Below are 22,559 nucleotides of genomic sequence, written 5' to 3' on the forward strand. Positions count from 1 at the left end.
CTGCGGGAAATGTGTCGATCCCTTTCCCAAAAAGCTAGCTGCACTACGACGATCGATCACCACCGACGGGATAACGGTCGATTTCAACGGCCAGCGCTGATAGATTCTTATCCCATATGAAAAAAGAGCTTTACTAAAATAAAAGAAGAAAAAAATAAACAATAAATTCGAACATAAACGAAAGCGGAACCAAACGCACAATGAGAGAAACGATTGAAATCATAATTACTCTACACTTTATTAATAAATCAAAATCTTTAACAACATGTTTTCGTTTTCTTTGAATGGAGTTGAGTAAAATAAATACAATTTTCATATCATATCATATTTTCACGACACTATTTTGTTTCGACCACCTTCTTCTTGCCCACGGCGGCTATGTGTAGTTTTTGTTTTGCTTTGTTTGCTCCTCCCTCCCATGCTAATTATGTTTACTTTTATTCCTTTTCCCGTCGTCACACGTTTCACGCACCGAGCATGAGAGCCGGAGTTCTTATCACCGGCAGCGAGCCAGAAGGGTCTGTTCACTCTTCGAGACCGACCGTGTTATGCTGCCGTTTGGTGATGGTGCATGCTTGTGTGGTTGGGGGGGTAAGTAGACATGGAGTTTCTACCGCCGGTCAAACATCTATGAGCCAGTGTATGTATCAGATATCTCTTAATATGATTTGCTTGTTTTCCTATATACGCACGATTCTCGCTATTTATGCCTAAATATAAGATTACATCTCTTAGGACTTTCATCAATCATCGTTCCTAGTTGCATGCAAAGGGGGCGCCCACGCGCACACACTGAACGGAAGGAGCGTGTTACATGTGCAACGTCCTGCTGCCCGCACCACACCATTCCTTCCACGGGAGATGCATCAAACGATGCATCCTGCATCCTGTGTGCCAGCACTTGATCAATACGAGCCGTCTAGCTGTCGTGCGTACTTTATTCCCGTAATTTTAGTACGTCAGGATGTGCGCCTCCCCTTATCCGCGCTGCGCCTGGTAAGTTTGTTTTTTTTCTTCTTTTTTGCACGTATGCACTCACTTCCCCAGGTACTGGCGGGGCTTGGATTTGTAGGGTTTGTTGCATTCGACGCCCCCCTTACAGAGCACTAGCAGTAGTCGCTTGTAACCAGCGCATTTCGCCCCCGGGCTTCTCTTATCCAGCGCTATTCTATTATCATTTGTTTTTACTATACTTGTTTTATGCTAATGTTCGCTTGTTTTGAGAGTGTATGCATTCTTATGAATGTAACTGCTTGCTAAATGTAGCCCTACCGAATGAAGGGAAGCAAAGTAAAGTCCTCGCCAGCTCCAGAGACTGTGTACAAAAACCGATTGATCCTTTCTAGCACGTGCATGCGTACTTGCGTAAATCATACAGCGGGCAAACCCCGTTGCCGATGAAATCTGGCACACTTCGATCGTGTGGACGAGCTGTGTATATGGTCCTGTGAGTGTGTGGCTGTGTGATTGTGCTGAGGCACCATTCTACCCACGGGTTTTGCAATTTCCTGTGCTTGTTTTTAACAATCTCATCGTCATGTGCAACAGTGTGTGTGTGTGTGTGAGGTAAGGTCGAACGAATGCAGCTCGAACAACATCATGCTGGTTTGACTGCGCTTTTGGGCGGTCACACTTCGACCCGAAAACGCGATTACCACACAAAGTGTATCGGGAAATACAATGAAAGGGGCGTTTTTCACGTGTAATTTACATTTTTTCTGCCTCAACCACAAACAGGCCGCCAGACACGTATGTATGTATGAGTGAGTAAGTGTGTGTGTGTGTGCCAAAAACAAACTGAAACGGTTCTGATCGCGACAGGATGGAACCGTCCCGCCTAAGAATCAAAGATCTGCTGACGCTTCGTCGATATCATCCTTTGAAATGCCTAAGTCCAACCTAAAAAAAAGGGATTGAGAGCAGCACGTTCGAAACAGCGAAGCGTTTGTCTCAAAGGACAAAGAAAACGAGCTGCTCCTTGCATACGCGTGTGTGTATGTGTCGAATTGTGAGTGTGTCAATTATTAAATGTATTTTACTAGAATTATTCCGCTCGTTAGCTTCTTCGCCAATGCGTCGTGCATTCATTTTTCCCTCCCGAAAAGGCTGTTCGCCGCCATCGCGCTAAAGATTCGCTTTTCGATTTCTATGCTCGAGAAACGAACGTTTCATCTTGTGGCGTGTCGTGTGTGCACGCATGCACAACATCAGGGTGTTCCTCGCAGTTCCTTGCAGTTGGGGGCTGGCGCTCGAATCGATCCACACACCACACGGATAATGAGTACACCACCTTTTTGTTTTACGTTAACGGTGGCGTGTTGTGGAAATTGTCACTTTCTCGCGCAATCGCGCATTTTGGGATAAAAGAAACGTTTCTCAGTGCGTAGCTACATCATAAACATGCTTTAAAAAACAAAAGAAGAAGTTCCACAACACCTTAGTAGCGGATCGGAACGGACGCCAGCCCATGGCGTGCAACACGTGCACGAACACGCACCACCGACGACTGCCGCCAGGCTAGTCTTACCGATTTTTCTTTTCACGCAATCCTCTCTCCCACTGTTCCGTTTCTTTCGCCGGCTAGCAGCTCAGCTCACTCACGCACGCCCAGGCACCGGTGCTGCATTAAACGAACACCTTCGCGATGGCATCCGCGCCGGCACTGGCGATGAAGGGTTTCGAGGGATGGAACGCGACGTCCAGTATGCTTTCGTCGAACTTTTTCCGATGCGCGGTAATCTCCTGAACGCACGTCTTGTTGTCCATGTGCCAGAGCCGGATCGAGCAATCGTGCGAGCCGGACAGCAGGTATAACCCGTGCGCGTCAATCGCGAGGCTCGTGACCGCGTCCAGATGGGCCACCATCGAGTGCACCAGCGATCCGGTCCCATTGTCCCAGAAGCGAATGTGACGATCTTCGTGCGCCGTGATCGTGATCGGCAGCGTCGGGTGGCTGATGACCTTGTTGATGTGCTTGCCAAGGTTGCCCGTCATCTCCTGGCTGGCCTCGAGCTTCACCACCTGTTTGCCGGTCTCGGTGTCGTAGATGATGCAGTGAGTGCTGCTGTACGCCACGACGATGCGATCGATCTGGTCCTTCACGAAATCGACCGAGGTCGGGATGCCCTCCGTCTCGGACGTGAAGGTAGTGCTGTTGGTGGGGATCTTGCCCGACGGTGACCACAGCTTGACCGTACCATCCGCCGAGCAGGACACGAGCGTGTTCTTCGCGTGATTCACCGACAGCCCCCAGACGGCGTCCGTGTGGCCGTCGATGGTGCACCGCATCACCTCCGGATCGTAGCTATCGTACGGATCGATGTTGGAGCTTGGCAGATTCCAGCAGTTGATCGCACCATCCAATCCGCCCGAGTAGCACTGCTCCCCGGTGGCCGACATCGCCAGGCACAGCACCGGGCCGTTATGCGAGCGGAACGTGTACAGGGGTTCCACGTCGAGACTAGCAGACTTCTTCGCTGGCACAGTTTTCTGCAGGTTCCACAGCTTGAGCGTGTGGTCCTCGGAGGCAGTTATCAGGACCGGTTCCTGCGGGTGGAAGGCCAGCGCCCGCACACCGTCAAAGTGCGAACGGAGCGTGTATTTGGCGTTCCACGTCTTGCGGTATGGCTCTTTCGAGTTGGACACGTCGTACGCCGACTCCGTCTCGTTATTCACCGTCAGCTGGGCCAGCTCGCCGAGGGACGAGTCGACCTCCTCGTCGTTTCCGATACCCGGTATCGTCGGGTGGCGTGGCATACCACTTTTATTGTAACCTGTAACATGGCGTCGTTTCCAACGAGAACAGGAGAGAAAGAAGGAGATACAAGTGAGCAAACGATTCTGATAGCTTCGGAATTTCCGGAGGTTTCCGGTTTTCCCGTTTATTCCGCCCATTCTACACGATGTCACAGATCGGGCGGTCGTGGAAGATGATCACTATATGTTGAGAAGTGCAATGACTGTCGCTCGCTGCTATCTATCGAGTCGTTATGGTTTAAAAGGGGGTGTTGTACGTAAAGTTTCACATGCATTGTTGAAAACGGGAAAAACGGACTGCTCTATCGTGAGAATCGTTACTACGGCGAGCGAACATAACACGCTAACATGATGATGGCATGATAGCCCCAAAAAATCTCAATAAGCGGGAACAACGAATGAACGAAACACAGATGAATTATAGAAGCATAATGGAATCAACGAATAAAAAGAAAAACAAAAATTGGTAACACTTTCAGCCTCATGGCAAACACCAACACTTCCGTCTCTCGGGAAGGATCGCGAGCTTCTGAAGAGGTAGGTACACAAACCATGCAAACCCGAAAGTTTGAAGGTGAACGAAAATGCGAGGAAAAAAGAATCTTCCTTTGGCGCGGCAAGAGATCACTCACCAACATACAGATCATCTCCGGCGGGGTCGATTTTGTTACTGTCTTCCATTATAACATCCTCACCTTCTGTTAGTGGATTTAACTCATTGATTACATCATCCGCTTCGGCGTCCATATCTGGTCGATCCAAAGGCGAGCGTTCAATGTGTACACAACAATCGTCCGTAATTTTGAGTCCGTCAGCCAAATTTAGCACAAGTCCAAGAAAGAAAGTTAAAGAACACATTTTAATACGTGTGCACGTAGAAAACCTCTCCCCCGGGGCACCAAAAGCCATTAAAGCCCCACGGGCTCGAACGGGCGACAAAAGCAGGGCGGGAACATCACCCTCCTAATGTTGACTTATGTCCTTTTTTTCTATTCATCGCTTCTCACCGTCATTCAGAGTGCTTCCTTTGGCTTTCCGTTTGGTCGTTTTCATATCCGTGTCCTCGCTGTCACCGACCACATCGATCTCGTCCGAGACGTCATCATCGTCGGACATCTCCACGTCCTCCCGGGCCAGAAAGTCAAAGTTGGCGATGACAGCCGCCTCCGAGTCCAGTATCATCGCTTCGGTCACGGACGACGGTTTCTTCGCCGGCGTTCGACGTCCTGCGGGAGCAGAAAGCGCAAACAATTTACGCATTAATTGGGATCAGGGCCATCAGTACAACATTTTCCCTGACTCGGGGTCTGCTTCTTCCGGATGGTCAGGCCAAAGGACACACCGTACCTTGCGACTCGCTGGCGCGTTTGTTCGATTCGGTGCCACCATTCACGTTTGGGTTGACGTTTTCCTCCTGCTCGCTGTTGTTGTTCAACCCCAGCAACGAACGCACCCGATTCGAACGGATATCCAGGATGGTATCGGTGTAGCCAATCTCCTGCAAATACTGACGCAGCAGCAACCGACCCTGCCGCCAAGTGATGTTCGACACGGAACTGTATGGTACCTCCGGATCTACAAGCATCGAATCGGAGTGTTAGAAAGAAATCAACCAATGGGAGGGTGGATGGGAGCCTGCCCCCACTGCACTCACCGGGAGCTACTTCCGTTCCAATTCCTGGCTCATCGGTTGGCGGTTTAATGTCGTTCATCGGCGGATCGACACCGTACTTTAACCGATGAAATTTGGCGCGTTCCTGTTTGAGTGCATACTCTAGCATCTTGATGCGTCGGATCAGGTCGGATTTGAGGGATTCCTGACCCTTGCGTTCGCCCATCAGCACGGCGATTTTTGCCTGAAAGAAAACACCGGAAAAGAACATTAGATCGGGGGTGTAACGAATGCTGCGGGTTGTTTCTTCGGTTCACTCAAAAGAAGGCATGGGAAATGTGGCCCACACCGTGTGATTGTGCTTTGTCGCAATTAAATACATCGTTCGTGCGGTTTAGTCAAGCTTGCAGTTCTCAACGGTCTCGTCCCCTTGCTGTTCCTGTTTATCATGATCATGATTTCAAACCGAATGGGAACACACGTGTGTGAACATGCAGGGCAACAAAACGATCCGCTTTCGGTCGAGTTGCGCCTGGTTTACAGATTGAAAACAAAACAATCGCTATATCCGGAGCAGTGTAAGGAACTGAAAACGACATGGTTATGCTAAAGCACCGTCGGGGGATGCAATGCTCCCCAACCACTTGTTTGCAATTGCTTCTCGATATTTTTTTTTCATTAAGACCTCTTCTCGCCGAGTTGCATGTGCGGGCGCATTTTCAGTGGCCGTAAAACGTTATTCTACTCCTTCTAATAAAACATGATGATGACGGGGAACCAGCGCAGAGCCAGCGGGTGAATGGTGACATTATCCTGAAGCTATTTTCGTTCGCCTCGAGAGAATCCAATGGATTTATGGATTTTTTGCCCGGTTCCTCGTCATCGTCCTCGTTACCGTCACACGTCGACACACTCATGGCGGAGCACCACGGGTAATATATATCTATTTATTACGTTAATTAAATTTTCAGTTCCCTTACTAGTCTACCGAAGCAGAAGCTCCCTGAATGACGCTACAGACAGGACCGCATCATATTCCCGTCTAAGCCCCTATTTGATGGGTGGCAGTTAAATGACCAACCTTCACGACGGCGGCCCATTGTGTTGGCGGTCTATTGTGATAAGAAGAATGCCGAAGGACTCGCTAACACACGCTCACTCATTGCCACAGGCTCTCCACCCAAAAAAAGAACCGACCATTTCGCGTGATCACACTCTTCGGTAACGATTACGGATAACATTTAGCGACACGAGTTTCACACGTTCGTTTACGGTTCCTTTAACGTCACAGAAACTCACCGAAACCGCTCCAGAACGCAGCAACCCGTCCAAGGATGCGAGCTCATCCGTATGCATGCGTCTTTGACCCCTCGAGGGTCACAATCCGCTTCCCGACAGAGCGTAATTTGCACAACTCAAACAAAACAAGGACCAACACACGGGCTTGGCTGCGTGCTTCGGACAAAAAGACGACGCTTTCCAACAACAGCGCAAACAAACAATGGCAACAAACGCGCAACAGTACCAACACCTGCGCGAGATCTCGCGATGATGCTCGATGCCCACCCCTGATGGAAGGCAGAAGAAAAAAAATACCCCTGGCGTGTTGGCGTGGGAGGGAGCGACGAGCTCTTTGAATAAACATAATCCACCACCCACCCACCCTGTCCGCGGAAGCCGTCATCGGTGGGTGGGGTTTCGGGTGGACGCACTCCCCACCACACTACTGGGAGAAGAAAAAGAAACACTTTCGCCCGGGTTGCGTCGCCATCGAGAGAGAAGTGCCTCGATCGTTGGGTGGCGATTTTTCCTCATTGTCAGCAACACCAGGGGGAGCCCTCCTACCGCCTCGATCGAGCCTTTTGGAGGGTGGTTAGCGTAACCGGGTGCTGAAAAAAAAAGGAGGGGGGGGGGGAGAAAAGTTGCGCCGCTGAAAGAGCGAGCCCGTGGCCGAATCGGTCCACTGGGCCGGTTGTTGTGGGCACACATCGGTGAGCTCGGAACGGTTATTGCGCTAGAAAACTAGTGCTAATAATCAACCCCCACCGAGGGGGGGGGGGGGCGAGGGGGGAGGGGTAGACCAAAGGGTGGATTGTATTGCCACCTCCTCTCATCCCCCCCCCCCCATCTATTGTTACGCCCAACGCACAAAGCTCTTGCGCGGTGCGTTTCGCGCATCACATTGAATCACGATGATCGCGCGGGAAATCCAAGTGAAATGTGGGAGGAAAGGATAGGAGACCCATCGCGGGGGGGAGGCACACATAATCCCCAACCGTATGGTGTATGTGTGCAGCACAACACGCTGGCGCCCGAAGTCCAATAAAATAAACAGTGCGAGAGGAGCACGTACAATTGCAAGTGGAGTGTGCGCGAGTACTGCATCACTTTCGTGATGGTAATTGGACGCTTTTCCTTTTCATTACGCCCAACCCACCCCATCTTCGAAAAAAAAAGCTACAACGGCCGCCGTTCGATTGGGTACGAAAATGTGATCTTTAATGCCACATTTAAAGGGTGGAATTGCTGCTCGTAGCTTAGTAAAGTAAGTCGCGAAAAATTGAACTCCGCTTCCATCAGAAATCTCTCTGAACAATATCGATCGACGGCAGAACGTTTCACACCAAGCACAATCTTCGGTCGAGTGTTTCCACCAGCAGCAGAAAGGACACTGGGCTCATAACCAACACAAGGCAAACCCTGGGTAACCCTCTCGAATGGTGTGCGAGCGAGCACACAAATAATAAAACCGCTTGATTGATAGTACAAAAAAAAACTGGCGGTGTTGCCTTATTGCCTTGAATTCGACGGACTCAAGATTGTGTGAGACGCGTGGTGCCGCGCAACAGCAACAACAAAAAAAAGTGAAACGGTTCAATATCAGGAAACGCGCGCGCACCCCATCGTAAAGAAGAAGAGAAGGAGAAAAAAAAGCTCCCAAACAGAAACGCCCAGTTCCGCCGCCACTTCGACATCCAGCCAAAGAAAGAAAGCGCCTTCTTCCGGGGTGAGATATTTTAAGGACGATGGCAGGAACACGGATTGGGTGTGAAAGATTTGCGTTTCTGCTAATCTTCTCCCCCACGTGAAGAACCGAGGAACCCTCCACGATTTCACACACTTCCGTCAATCATTATCGAAGGCCCACGGGTGTGTTTTCTGCTTCCATTTCAGCTCGCGAAGCGGAAAAGCAGAGATCACGGAAATTCGTCTTTCATCGAAACCGGTCTTTTTTTTCCTTCCCCCCGACTGCCCCCGATGAAAGGAAAATCACTCGACACTGGCAAGGGGGGTGAAATTCGGTTTCCATTGCAGGATCGATATCTAATGATGAGCTCCGCCCGATCTCTGGTGGGGTTAGTTAATAATCGTACCGCGTCGAGAAAAAAGAGTGTGCCCTTGTGCGAGACGGGACGACGGTGAAATGGGTCCATTATGATTGTTTGATGTGAGGGTGGGGTGGGGTGGGTGGTGTGGTGTGCATTATGATTTCTCTTTCGTTTCACGAAATGTGATACGAGGGCTACAAACCGAGTTAAAGGCCACCACTTCCCTTCACCAGCAAAAGCAGCACCGTAATTTCAGAGCGCGTAGAAAAAGCAGCATTTATTCTTTTTATGCATCCTATTAAATCGCGATCCTCCCTCAGTCGCACGGTAATCAACCCTTGTTGTTGGACGTCGATCAAAACCCCCCCCCCCTTCGTGGTGGGGGTGTAGTAACAACACTCTCCAAACCCCTTTCCAGGAAGGGATGGGATTTGGTTTCTTGTCGCTTGAGGCCACCCTTCCGGCAGAAAATTGCATCCGTTGATGGCGAGAGAGAGAGAGAGAGAGAAAGAGAGACGTTTACAACCACCCTTCAACCACCCTTTCCACACCACGAAACAAGGGCGGTCGATCGTGTGGCCATGATATTGAAAAGAGCTGTTGCTGAACTTGTGCTCGAACCGTCAGAACCGTCAGACTGAAACATCGGCGGCATCGGCATTACTTCGCATTCACTCACCCACCCACAATCACACGGCTAATGATGATCAGCAGCAACATGGGGCCCCAATCTCGGGCCCTTCTGCAGCATGGCGTGCAGATGCAGCACCGAGCGTGTGTGCCGGAAAGAGCACGCACTACACCACCCACACACACTGGGGAGGAAAAAATGGGGTGGAAAACTCACGCGCGCACACACGCTGAAAATCGCAGAAGGGAGAGTTTGGGTTTATAATTTTAGACACCCCAGCGTCTGTACATCCCGCCATCATAGACAGGGAAGCGGAAAAAGCGTGACCCGACGGTGTGGCCGGCCCACCGGTAGTATAGTAGGGGATTGTGGGTATAAAAATAAATAATTTTTACTGCCTCCCGTTTGGACGCCGTTGCAACGACCTGACGGGTCGAGATGAGAGTGTTATGTACATCGCAGCACACACGATCGTCGTTTTCGTCCTTCCAAATGGTTGAATTTTACTCCACCCAGGAAGCACACAGCGAGGAGGACTACGACGTGAAGAGATGATTTAATAACGCGCTTAGTGTTGACAAACGGCCAACACTTTTTTCCCCCCACTTTCTGGCACTTTTGTGGATTGATCGCAAAGCAACGCTAGAAGACACCTCGCCGAAATTCCCCATCCAATATTCGAGTGTCTAAAATTGCGGATTGCAATCATTCGAATCGATGCTTGCGTTTTTTTTTGCTTCCACGAATTTGCCCCATTCAAAAACCACGATCATAATGCAACAATAATATCCCGCCCACACGAACAACGCTTCACTGATGGGTCAATTCACCTTTCACATTTCGTCTGTTTTCCACGTGTGTGTTTGAAACGTTCGTGTTACATGTTGAGCGCCATCATATCGTCGAGTCCTTACGTGCGAGACCAGCAGGCAAACGAAGCGCTTACATGACGTACAGTTTAAAGGTGCTTGCAGGTGGTGCTTTAATAGAAACCATAGCAAACGCACCTGAGCCTGTTTCTTCGTTGCGGATTTTCCTGCTCCACCGCATCCGGTGAACTTCTCGGATCCGATTGTCCCCGAAGGTACAGCCGCGTTTAAAATCAATCATATGAGCGATTCGTTGAAGTGCTTGAAATCGATACAAATCGATAAGTGGTGTGTCTGCTGCGAGGTGGGTGGCAGCGATAAAAAAAAGCGTACGTGTGCCTGGCAATGGTTTGGTGGCCGTAAGTAAGACTGCATAATTAAACACGCCGCTGACGAATGACTAGGTTTCGGTTGAATTCTACGAATTCCTCCCCCCGAATCTAAAACACAATCAGATAAAAATTCGTCAGACAGCACATGAAGGATGGATTTCCATCACACGATGAGTTGTTCGGGTTTCCAGCGACGAACAATGGAGCGGGGGCAAATAGCAGCAAAAAAAAAATAGGTTGAGGAAAAATCGCGGAAAATAAATATTCGCCTCGAACACTCGAATCAATGGCAACTCAAACAAAAAGCCGTATGGAAGCGTACGTTCGTTACGACGAACTTCACCGGGGAACATGATGAGACCAGCCACGATATGGTGGTTTCTACGGCGTACGGAGCAAGTAAATAACGTTTCCACAGAACCCGATGGGGGATGGTTTTTCAGGTGTGCTTCAAGGATCTCAACAAAAAAAAAGCTGCCATGTGTCTACGGGTCGGTCAAGGATGCTCTCTCGCAAAAGGACGAACTGACGAACGACTCGGTGGAACTTTTGCCAATTAGATTGTGAGCTTTACACACAGCAGTTATTTCCCCCAGCTGGCGAACGGGCGATTTGCAGACACATTTATGTCCTTATGAACCTAAAAGGTCAAAGCATGCAACCATCGCCAGCGCTTCCCGTGGGAGAGCAACGATCAAACAAAATAATAAATATTATGCTTGCGCTCTCGGTTGTGTTGTCGTCCTCGTTCCCCAAACGCGTGATGCAAAGTTTCACGGTTCTGGTTGCGGTAAAACATAACAGACAGAAGCCGACAGAACGATTCCATCCATCGGTAGTTCTTAAGAAAGTACATAAGTACCACCGTTCACCGAAATTCTGGCACGAATTTTTCAAAACAAAAACAGAGACGCTTTTCTTGAGATTAAAACCCCCACTCGTGTCGTGACCCTTCGCTCCCAAAGCGAGAGTTTTTCCGTTGCATTTTATCATTCTTCCCATCCTTTGCGTTCGCTCGCACTCTCTCTCTTTCTCCGATAAATATTACAAATTATTTTGGCTCGTGCAAACACACACCATACGGGGGCGGGAATGGAGTGTCTTCAACTCCCGCCCCTTAGGGAGTCCTTTACATCAAAACCAAAGGTCAAGGGTTGGAATTTGGCGAAGGAAAACATTTTGAAACAAGGTAAGAGAGACGCACAAACAAAAAAAAGGGGGGGTCGAGATCAAATGCAAGACATTGCTCGAATATTTCGCTGTCTGAACGCCAGAGCGTTGTGCTACCAGGGGAAACAAAAAGGTTCGAATAAAATTCCCCCGAAAAGCCCACGAAACGATTCGATACTGTTGTTCGGTTGCCCGTGGGGGCAACAGACGTTCCTTTACCGTCAGCCTCAAAGATGGGCGCGAACATTCAATTTAAACACAAGGCTGTCGCACACACCTGACACCTGAGCGTTCAGGATCAGGATCGCAGGTTTCTGTCGCCACCGACTGACAAGGGAAGCAAAAATGACACACGATCCAACAACGGCAAGAGAGAGCTGCTGCTGTCGCTTAAGTCTCTAGACACAAATTCGCACAACACGAGAACGGGGTGTTTCTAAATTTATGATGTAGATGGCACCGGCGGCGGGTCTCGTCTATGTTCTCTCTTCACCGGTTGCTCATCATTATTAAATAGAGGGGAGAAAAAAAAACATTTCCACCTCGCACGAGGTGTACGCACGCAGTGCCATAATTTTGTTCCTGCGTTTACGCGAACCATCGTGAGTTTTTCCGGGGTTTAAAGGACGAATTCGCGCTCTTCGCATGCCTACGGGACATTCCATCGCAGAGTCCTCCCGAACGGACCCCATTCGGAACACTTCAACACCCGTTTGAGCAGCAAATCACACGAAGGGTGTTTGTGTGTGTGTAAAGCAATTAATTTCCAAAGCCACGTTTGGAAACAAAAAAAACGTACGGCGTGTGTCGGTGAAGTGCTTCTCGGCGGCTGCTCCTGCAACCAACCAACCACCCAAACCAGGCACAAAGGATGAATCTCGTTAATGCCGCGATACAAACAGCGCCGTTTGGCTGGGCTACGACCGTAAACAGGTCACACACCTGGTTCGTTTCACTTGCTTGCGTTTCACACAACGCCGAAGATTTGCCTCACGCGTGCGTCTCCATCTCACGGTGCACCACACGGGTCTTATTTAAAGCGCTTGTGGTGTTGTGTTTGGGAAAAGCTCTGCACGGAAAACCCCCCATAAACACAGCTGCGGCAAAGAAGCCGCCTCTCGTCAGAACAAAGCGCATGGGTTGTGGGGGTTGTTGGAAAATGCCTACCACACGCTCGCACGCATGTTGCATTATGTCTTACTCAAAGGCGCATGAAAAGACTTTTGGGAAGCTTCTAGCGGCGACCCCGGGAAGAGATGATCTCACGCAGAACTGCAGGATTTTTAATGATCATCCACCATGCCGGCCAGCACAAGCATTCTAACATCTGTCCCCGATCCGGCGGAGGGATGCGATTTGACGAAGAGAAAACGGGAGATTATCAAATGTGCACGCGCACGCACACACACACCTCTACTAGGCGGCTGGGAAAGCGTGGTTTTGATAGCGAACAACGATGAGCGTGGATTTTCTCGTCTCATTCCAGCTGCAAACCCCATTCAACCCCCGGTTGGTGACAGATGCATTCAATATTCATGCTGTGCACGCGCGCATGTGTCTGTGTGTGTGTTCTTGTATTCGCTTTTCTACGGGCGAAGGCCACTTCTGCGTTGACTTTCCATGCTATTGTGAAGGGCCAACCAATGGGTGGGAGTTAACCCTGAAGCTTCACCAGCATAGCAGTTGAGCATTAAAAGCATGAAATGGGCCTTTCTCCCGCAGGGTGGACGCCCATACTCGCACGCACCACACACCACTGTGGTTCTAATTGGTGCGAGAAAAGAAGACCAAAAAGGTTGGTGTTACACTGGTCCTGCTCCCTTTTGCTTTCCCTCGGTGTGTCGTATGGAAATCAGCAAACATCGGCACCCGCGTAGTGATTCGACGAAAACGCTACATTAGCATGCGATCGATTCTTTTCGTCCTGTTCGATCGCGGCGACGATGACACGAAACGCTCACCACGGATTTTCGTTTACTGCCCTGTCACGAGCATGTTTCATGAGTGGTGCCTCGTACGCCTCACATTATTGAGGTGTTTACTTCCTACTGCCACCACCATTTCGGTAAAGGCGGCGGCAGTGGTGTGTTTCAAATAAAACACAACGGCGTGGTGTGGAGAGTAGGACAACAAACAAAAAAAGTGCCTCCTCTGGCCGTTGGGATTTGACCAACGTCGAGAACGACGGCGACGAGTAAATCCATATTCATCCCGTTCCGCGTTCCGCGGGGACATTTCAGAGTCCAGTCTCTGAGTTTGCTTTTGGGATTGTGCGATTTTGCTTAACCAAAAAAGGTCCCCGAGGGTTCGAGAGAGCGTAAGGGATGAAATAGAATCAAGACAAATAAAAAAAGGCACGCCCACCTCACCCCGATTTCACGCGTCGACACCGTTCATTTATTTCGCGTATTCGCTTTCCGATTCCTTCGCTGATTTTCCTGTCACTCTCTCACGAGAAGGGGAAAAACAGAGAGAGAGAGCGAGCGATTATCGAATGCGTAATCGATGATACCCTTCGCTATCGGCCCGGAAGTGCGCGACGTGATCGGAAATGCAAACCGAGAAGCCAACAAGGAAAGAAACACATACAGCCGTGCTCGCGGTCCTGTTTCAAATATCGTGCGCGTTTTCTTATGCCGTCGGGTTGGTTTTTGTTTCTAGGACACACAGTCCTTCCCCGCATTCCCCACACCAGCTGGTTTACGGTGGAAAGCCTTTCCCTCCTCTCAAGTACCCACTCCCCCAGGGTACCTCAAGTACCTACTCCCCAGGCGAGGAGGCCCTGGACCTTGGAGGCGCACACGGTGGCGAATAAAAACACCCCTTTTTTTCGCTTCTTTCCACTTCGATTCGCGATGGGGCCACCGCAAGGTGGAAAAGCGAGTTTTCCGGTTGTCCAACAGACGAGGTAGGGAGTTATTAGCACACAAACACGCTAATGAGATTTTCGTTCAAAGCCGTCGCTTTAGTGCCAGTTGCACGAGAGAGAGAGAGAGATAGAGAGAGAGAGTGGATGAAAGAGCTATTTTAAGGAGTTCGCGTTGTCCATGATACCCTCCTCTCCCTTGTGGGACCTAGCGAACGGAGGGAGGAAAACACCCAGCGCACTTGTGAGGGTTGTTTCACAGCACTGCAAACCCTTACACGGACTTTTCCTTCACCTCACACCTGCACCGTCGCCATCGCCACCCCAAAGGATGGTTAAGAAAATTGCACTGGGCACTGGGTTGTTGTTGCGATCCCTTTGGGAGGAAAATGCCCTCCTTGTGGTTTGGGAGCCCCCCAAGATGTAGATAGGACCTGAGGAGACGAGACGTGGAAGCATTTTCCCACAGTCGGTGTCTTTGCACCGGCATGCGCCACATCATCATCATCATCCGGTCCGGAGAGTGTTCCAACGTAACCCGATTTGTATCAGCTGGTCGACCGGGGGGGTGGGTGGGTGGGTTTTGCTTCCCCTTTCAGGCTCCACCATCGTCGTGTGTCGCTTGTATCAAATTTAATGACGAAGGAAAAAGGATCTCAACCGACGACCGGGAGCTGGCGAATGGATCACAGGAATAGATCTCGTTTTAATTGGGTTTTCGTCGATGGGAAAGCTACCACCGCCAGGATGTAGGTCATATACCCGGTGTGTGTGTGTTGGTGCAAGTGTTTCAGCCAGTCATTCTGCTGGTTACTGATCGATCGAGTGCTGAAGGTGAATTGCGTGCAGGCGCCACCCATTTGGGGATCATTTACTGCCACTGGGAAGGCGAATTGCAGTGCGTGCAGTTGAAAACCTGCATCCGACACCGTCATGACGATTCGTGCCAACAAGTATCACTTTATGGCTGCTTTTCAACGTTAAAAACTTCCCACCAACGGACAGAACGGTCCATCGTCGCGTGGCAATTCAACCTCCTCCCCCGTGCGAGGACGAGTTTATGATGATAATTTAAATTAGCAAATTTAATCCATACTTTACCACTCGCGACGGCTCGTCCGCGTTGCAAAATGCTTGTTGAATGAAGGCAGACGAGCGGGTTGTAAATATTTGCATAAGCCACCGCTCACGCGCGCCCACGCTGGGGAACATTACACACAAATGGTAGATTATCCCTTTTGCCGCCCAACTCACGCGGATTCCAGGCGCATTCCTATTTCCTCAGCCAGCGCCGATGCTTTGAGGTTGCGCCGTTTGTTGTGAAATGATTAACGTCGGATTTTAATCGTCCTTCCCCGAGAGGATTTATGTGCAATCGCCACATCAGGCCAGCGCATTCATGAAGCGTGTGGACGCAGTGTAGTAATCGAACGTTATCAACGTCGTCGGTGGTAGAAATTCCTCATTTACGGTGCTATCTAAACGCTCGTCGGTGTGCTTTTGTACCACTGCGGCAGACGACACTTACTACGCCATTTGTAAATGCGTTGTTTAGCGTTCACCGAAGGGACAAGGGATTGTTACGTGACTGTCCCGCGAGAACTGGCCGAGGGTGGGTGAGTGTGTGCGTGTGTAATCGTGCTGATAAGGCTGCAGGCATGGGAAAGCAACAATGCTTCACGGCGGCACTTATGACGGTTGAGCAAAATAAAGAAAAAAAATGAAAGCCCTCCACTGCCAGCCTTGAATGACCTTGCGATGTTTTGCAATGGGTTCCCACCGTAAACCGTTGTATACACGACCACCTTTTGATAGGGCTCACGATGGATGTGGAACGTGAACGGGGATGGTCCTGTTGCCCCCAACTGTCCAATGTTGGCATGTTACATGGGGAGCCATCGGCCTCAACTGGGTGGATTACAGGGCGACTTATCGCCTGGATTATCGATCTAAAATTGTGGGGAGCTTCCAAAGAAGGTGGGCTCTCGTTCTCGTTAGCACAATAAATTGGCAAACATTTCACACCTTCACCGGAGCGTTACTGAGCCACCATTACAAGCGGAGTAGCCAGAAGCTGGCTCCAGGGATCCACGGCAGAACGGCACGGAATCGATCTTTTTTTAGCGCTTGATACCAATCGATTAGCTAAGATGCCGCCAATCAGCCGATTGGTTACTCAAATTTGCATCGTCTCGTGGACTTTCCACGGCACTAATCCTGAATTTCGATGCTCCCCCCAGGGAGAACAGGATTTATATTTGACCATTGACACACAAAAACCGACAACTCGGCGCTAATTAAAACTGGCAATCTTCGACACGCTTATTTGCGCGCTCGGTGTGCTTGGTTCCATCGAAATCACGTTGCAAAGTCATGAATGGCAGCTCACGGACCCGTAAAAGCGACCCAAACCCAACGAGAAGAAGGCGAATCGGATAAAATCATAAAACCGGTTTACGCGATATGGTCCATGATTTCTTTGCGGTTGTGTTAGCTTTTTGGGGCTGTCAGAAAATGAATACCAAAAAAAAGCCCCATCCCTGGTGGTCAGAAGAGAAAACAAAACATCACACGCACGGAAACACTTTCCTTGTGTGTCTGGAGGAGCAGAGAATCCACCTGTGTGTCTGGAGGAAGCGGAACCGAACGAGCAGAATTGCTAAACGACAGTTTGATTGAAAAATCAACTTGCAATTAACGGGGGGCGAGCAACGGATGTGAGGTGGAATTTTGAAATAAAACGATTTCGTTCCATTTCCTTGAGATTCTCAACAACGCTTCAACAACTTTTCGTAGTCTTTGGGGGGTTTTTTTTCGGTGGTTCGTCTTCGCCTCCAGCACACGGAGGACAATTCCTTAGAGGAACAAAAAAAAGAGGGTCGCTTATGCACAGGTAAAATTTGTAAAGAATATGTGATGAGATTAATTCAAAAAACCTCTTCCCAGCGTGATAATGTGAGGTCCTTGGCACAAAGTTCTCGTGTGCTTCGTAACCGCCTTTGGCAACGCAATACACACACACAATAGCGGAAGTTTGACGACGCGCGCTGCTTTATGCCACATCCGGACCCCTCGCGCCATTACGGCACTTCCGAAATTAAAGTTTAATTTCTCGATGACGGGAACGCGGCCCCAAAACAACGCAGCTGGAAGGGCAACATAGACAGGGTCGGTTGCAAAAGCGACTTGTGTGTGCCCTTTTTCGCGTTACTCCTTGCAAGGAAAACTTTTGCTTTCCCTCCTACCTCCTACCCGAGGGCGATTTTCTTTTGCTCCTTGCCGGGTAGGAGCATTCTAGAAAAGGATAAGCGTCACCGCGGTGCCGCAGGGTTTTCCATCGTAAATCATTCCGTCGTACAGGCGCGCGCGTGAAAAGCAAAACGAGGAAATTACGCTCAAACCGATGCACCAGTGGGTTGGCCCTGCCTCGTGGGGTCTCTATTTCTCGCCGTCTAGCCTCCTCTCGGTGGCTGCACGTTGTCTGTGGCTTTCCTCTTAGTTTCGCTCCATTTGCGTAGTGCGTATCTTGCGCTTCGTTGGGCGAGCCGGTTAGTTTGGTTGGATGCACCCGGCCGTTATTCAAGACTGTCTTGCGTTTCGAGGTTTCTTATGCTAGCGATTGCTAGTCGAGAAAGAGAGAACGCACGACGAACTGAAAGTGTTCATTTATTCGTGCTATCTTTAATTCACACGTAGACTATGCTGCTAGAGTTCGATCACACACTGGCACAGGGGGGATTTTTGGATCCTTTTTTCCACCATTAACCGGTCGTGGGTCAATCGAGATGAACTTACACGACCGCACGACATTAATCGACCGATTTTCCGATCATTTTCCCCATCTCTGTCTCCAACGAGGAGAGTGAAAAACGCACTGCGTCTCGTTTCACCTTTCGACCAAGAAAACATAGCAACGAGGACGCTCGGAAAATCGAAGCAGGCCACGGGTGCAAACCAAAAACAGCAGGAAGCTCACTCCAATCGCGCGGGTTGCTAAGAATAACTTAAAACGCGGGCACGAACCGATCTCGCAGCCGGCGTTGAGAGACATGGCCAACAAGGGGGCCGCTGGTTCCCACATCTCCCTATCCCTCCGGAACTTACCTGCAGCTCAGCCCGATCCACGTCCCACTGTGAGCGTTCGAGCTCGAACCGGGCCCACTCGTGCTGGATGAAATGCAGTATGCCAGGAATCGAGTACTGAGTCGGCGTTTTGTTGTTCTGATCGTCGCAGTTTCCGGCACCAGGGCCCATACCGCCCTTACCGACGAGGCCACTTCCGGCACCACTGTTGGCCATATCACCGAGCCCGCCGGTTCCACCACCCTGGCCACCGCCCGCTCCGCCACCGATGCCGCCCAGCTGGCCAACCGCACTGCCGCCACCGTTCTGGTGACCGAGCGAACTGTTGTCATCCATTCTTTCTTCGATACGATTAATTCTCATGACATGTCCACCATTCGCCGGACAAGCAGAAAGGAAAAACCCCCGACGGAACGGACTACACGTGTGCCGGCACACGGATCACACACTGGGCCACTTACACACACACACACACGATCACCGCACGGACACACACACACGCCGGAAACGCGGATGCACTCCGGCCGCTGGAGCCGACGAGTTTGGTGGTTTACTATTTGGTGGAAGGGAAGGCAAGCAGATTAATATCGGCGAGGAATTATGCGCGTTGGCCGTATGGAGCATAAACAACAATTCGCTGTAAGCATTGCGTAATGGCGCTTGTTACAGGAATAGAGACAGCGAAAAACACGAAATTGGGACACACGGCTCACACAGCTGATGCAGTTGTGGAAATGGCAGCTTTAGCCCCTTTTCTTTTACGCCGAGAAGTTGTAAGAGACGAATGTGGGGAAGAATATTCGTTGTCGTATGTTAAAGGGGTTTATGTTATCTAATTCTCTTTCGTGCAGTTGCTGTTGCTGCTGCTGCTCGATAATCGAACGTAATCCTAAACCCCAAACACGCTCCTTCCTTCGTTTGTTCGGAAAACTCTGCCACATGTGGATTGATACTTTCTACCGCTTTTCACCGTACGGTCAACCGGTTACTCCGAGGCCAGGGTATCTGTGATTTGTGAACGAATGATTTCCATATGGGGTTTATGGGTAAAACAGGAATCTCCAAACGGGCGAAATCCTAAGCGCACACCGTGGCAGCGAAAGCATGCAAAACAACGTTACAAAATTGGAGCTCCCTGCGCGAGCCACTTTGCCATATAAGGTCATTTTCCGGACAAGGGGACGAGAAGACGAGGGGGGGAGGGTGTGAAAGTGGTTCTTGGGGAGTGTTTTAAGAAACAAAAAAAAAGAAAGAATAAAGTTAATACCACCGTGTTTTTGAGAGCAAAATCACGCCTTCGGGAGAGACCAGTGAGACGGTGAGTTGCGGTGAGCAAAAAGTGAGCAAAAAATGAGCACCCGTCGCTATTAAACACGTTTCACCGCTGTGGTGGTGAGATTAAAACCTGCGACTGTGTGGGTGGGTGTGGAGCGAGAGAACGAGAGAGCGATACGCCACTGACGTTTGTTGTTTCACTGGTTTAGAAATTGTCGAGAAATGAGACGGTGGGAGGGGGCGGGTGAGAGAGGATGAGAGGCACCGAGGGAACAAACGGAGGATGCGATTTTTGGGCTGCGGCTACTTCGGTGTGGAATTGCACCCCTAGAACAATGAATTTCGCTTGCACCGCGCCGTTTGCTGCAAGGTCGCTTTTAAGTGAATGCGTTTGGCGAACGAGAAGAGAGCACGGCAGAATTTGACGAACAGTCCACGTATATCAGCGCACCGCTTTGATCGATTAAATCCAGCTCGAGGACGGGAGACGGGAGTGACGATGGCGACATGAGCCACTTCCGCCGTCGCGGCACACACGGAAGCAGCCGCGTTAGTTCTGATGTGGAAGAAGCACAAGCTAGGATTTAATTTTATTTTCTCTCAACACCGACGACCGAAGCGCACCAAAGTCTGGATATTTTCTTTTTCTTTCTCTGCTCGGTTCCTCTCCGCCCGACCACCACCCCTGGACTGCACGGATTTCGAACAAGGTGCGGGGACCGAAAAACGCCACATCGTTTTCGCAAGGCTCACGCGCTACGTTTCATCGCATGCAAACGCAATTTTACACCAACCGACACTTTTCCCCCGGGTGCACCACGGCGTGTTCGCACGGGACGTTTTCCACTCGCTTTTTCACTCCGAGAAAATTCCGAAAATTTGGCCGATCTTTCTTCTTTTGCACTTCGACTTTTTCTAAGGCAGCTATGTATGGATCGGAGGTGAAGTAATACCCACACTCGAAGCCGCCATTTTGGATGGGAGTTTGACAGATGCAAGAGCATTATTCAAACGATTGCATTTATTTCTATTCTTTTTGGCGATTGCAAACCGTCCAACATCTTGAACACCAAATAAAAGTGTGATAATTTGTTTCCGGCGTAATTTTGTCGATTAAACAGTCAACTTTATCGGTAATATTAAATTGTATTATCACTATGTAGAGAGCTAGTTCTATGGCATAGCGCATAGACAATCTCGTTGAAATTATGATAACATCACAGATGTTTATATATTTGAAAATAGCTTATGGTTGCAGCAAACGGTTGCTTTTCTATGTGCCAAAATGTTTTTGCTTTTTGCATTTCTCCAGCAGCTGTAACGGTTTTGTTTAACCTTGCTTCCTGCATCACTTTTCAATGTTGTCCACGCTTGTCATGACGCAGGTACGAGTTTATAACACCCTATGGTTTACTATAATGTCCTGCGATCTAAGGCTATTTCATGAAAAGAACTACCAATTAAGAAAGCTGCTCTTCTTTCTCTCGTATATAGAAACAAATTTTTAATTATTCACTCTTAACCGTAATTGTAGCATTTTTCAAACAAAAAAGGATATAAAGGACTGGTTGACAAAATAGCACCACGCGACGTTTCTTGAACTGACAATGGATGCTGCGCGTGTTGATGTTGAGAAAAAAAATGCTCCGTAAATTTGGCGTCACAGGCTGTAAATTCAACAGCAATGATGACTAATGTTTATTTTCGGAAACATGAACGAACACGCAAACGCAATCGTTTACTTAGATTATATGAGATTTTATAAAGTAAATATTAAAATTGCAGTAATTTGTTCTATTCGTCAAACACGATGAACTTGGATGAAAAACTTGCGCTCACGCACGGATCCAAACCCGTGGAAGCGCTCATCGGTACATTGTCACGCATAATGCTAAACCTCTTCGGAATCTTGTCGTGGTACGATGTCCACTCTTAAAATGCTAGTACAACCCCAACAGCACATTATTTACAGGAATTCGTCGCACCAATCGCTCAGGCATTGGTAACAATCAGCGGCCTGCTTCGAGTTCGCTGCACAGGTGTCCTTCATCCACTCCTTGAACAACTCGGCGTCCTTTTTCAAAATCAGATACTGGCCAAGGACCGTGTACGCTCGGTCGAAGCCAGCTGCTTCGAGTCGTTTCCCCAGCACGTCGCCCACGCCCGCTAGGTCTGTGACGGGCTTTTCTCCCATCGGTTCCGCGACGAAGTTTCTGTGTTTCTGCGATGTACTCGACATGATGTGCTTGGTTCGTTTTTCCGCTTATCTGTAACATATCGCAGCTCCGCGTTAGTGCGATTAGGTACCGTAGGGTGAAGGTGTGATAGCTTACCGTAAAATTAGCCTCTGTTAACAAGGCGTATTATCTTTCTATTTGGAGAGCTTGTGTTTTTGCGCTTCCCTAATGGCGACGTTCGTGATGACAGATGGGACAGTTATGTTTTTGAATGCGTTTTTTTAAACCACTCAAGGTCATGCCATGGGCGAGCAGTTTGACAACATGACAGTCGTAGACGAATCTGAAAATGAGCAAATTCAAATTGACCAGTTTCGAATAGCTTATAATCTTTATTATGGAGAACACAAACAACGAAGGTAGGTGGTAAAATAGCTGTTTTATTTAGACATTCTTTTC

At 49.4% G+C, this 22,559-nt stretch overlaps 2 protein-coding genes across 2 annotated transcripts; both read right to left on the minus strand.

Moving 5' to 3' along the window:
* Positions 1-221: 221 nt before the first annotated feature.
* Positions 222-19,011, minus strand: LOC128727274 (striatin-3). Its single transcript, XM_053821169.1, has 6 exons — positions 18,670-19,011; positions 5,411-5,612; positions 5,104-5,331; positions 4,764-4,982; positions 4,389-4,505; positions 222-3,773 (listed from the first exon to the last, which is right to left on the minus strand). Exons 1-6 carry the CDS (start codon positions 19,009-19,011, stop codon positions 2,626-2,628), a joined length of 2,256 nt encoding a protein of 751 aa, XP_053677144.1. The 3' UTR covers positions 222-2,625.
* Positions 19,012-21,666: 2,655 nt separating this feature from the next.
* Positions 21,667-22,352, minus strand: LOC128723365 (barrier-to-autointegration factor). Its single transcript, XM_053817098.1, has 2 exons — positions 22,257-22,352; positions 21,667-22,190 (listed from the first exon to the last, which is right to left on the minus strand). The coding sequence occupies exon 2, from the start codon at positions 22,160-22,162 to the stop codon at positions 21,890-21,892; it is 273 nt and encodes a 90-aa protein (XP_053673073.1). The 5' UTR covers positions 22,163-22,190; positions 22,257-22,352; the 3' UTR covers positions 21,667-21,889.
* Positions 22,353-22,559: the final 207 nt, after the last annotated feature.

Source organism: Anopheles nili, chromosome 3 (genome assembly GCF_943737925.1).
Source record: "Anopheles nili chromosome 3, idAnoNiliSN_F5_01, whole genome shotgun sequence".
In the NCBI taxonomy this organism is placed as follows: domain Eukaryota; kingdom Metazoa; phylum Arthropoda; class Insecta; order Diptera; family Culicidae; genus Anopheles; species Anopheles nili.

What these genes read in the sequence shown, in the direction of transcription:
- LOC128727274 (XM_053821169.1), bottom strand. Translation starts at nt 19,011, where the DNA reads ATGAGAATTAATCGTATCGAAGAAAGAATGGATGACAACAGTTCGCTC. An exon ending in TGGAACGGAAGTAGCTCCCG is followed by an intron (nt 5,332 to 5,410) that starts GTGAGTGCAGTG and finishes CGATGCTTGTAG; the next exon opens with ATCCGGAGGTACCATACAGT. An exon ending in ACGCGCCAGCGAGTCGCAAG is followed by an intron (nt 4,983 to 5,103) that starts GTACGGTGTGTC and finishes CTGCTCCCGCAG; the next exon opens with GACGTCGAACGCCGGCGAAG.
- LOC128723365 (XM_053817098.1), bottom strand. Translation starts at nt 22,162, where the DNA reads ATGTCGAGTACATCGCAGAAACACAGAAACTTCGTCGCGGAACCGATG.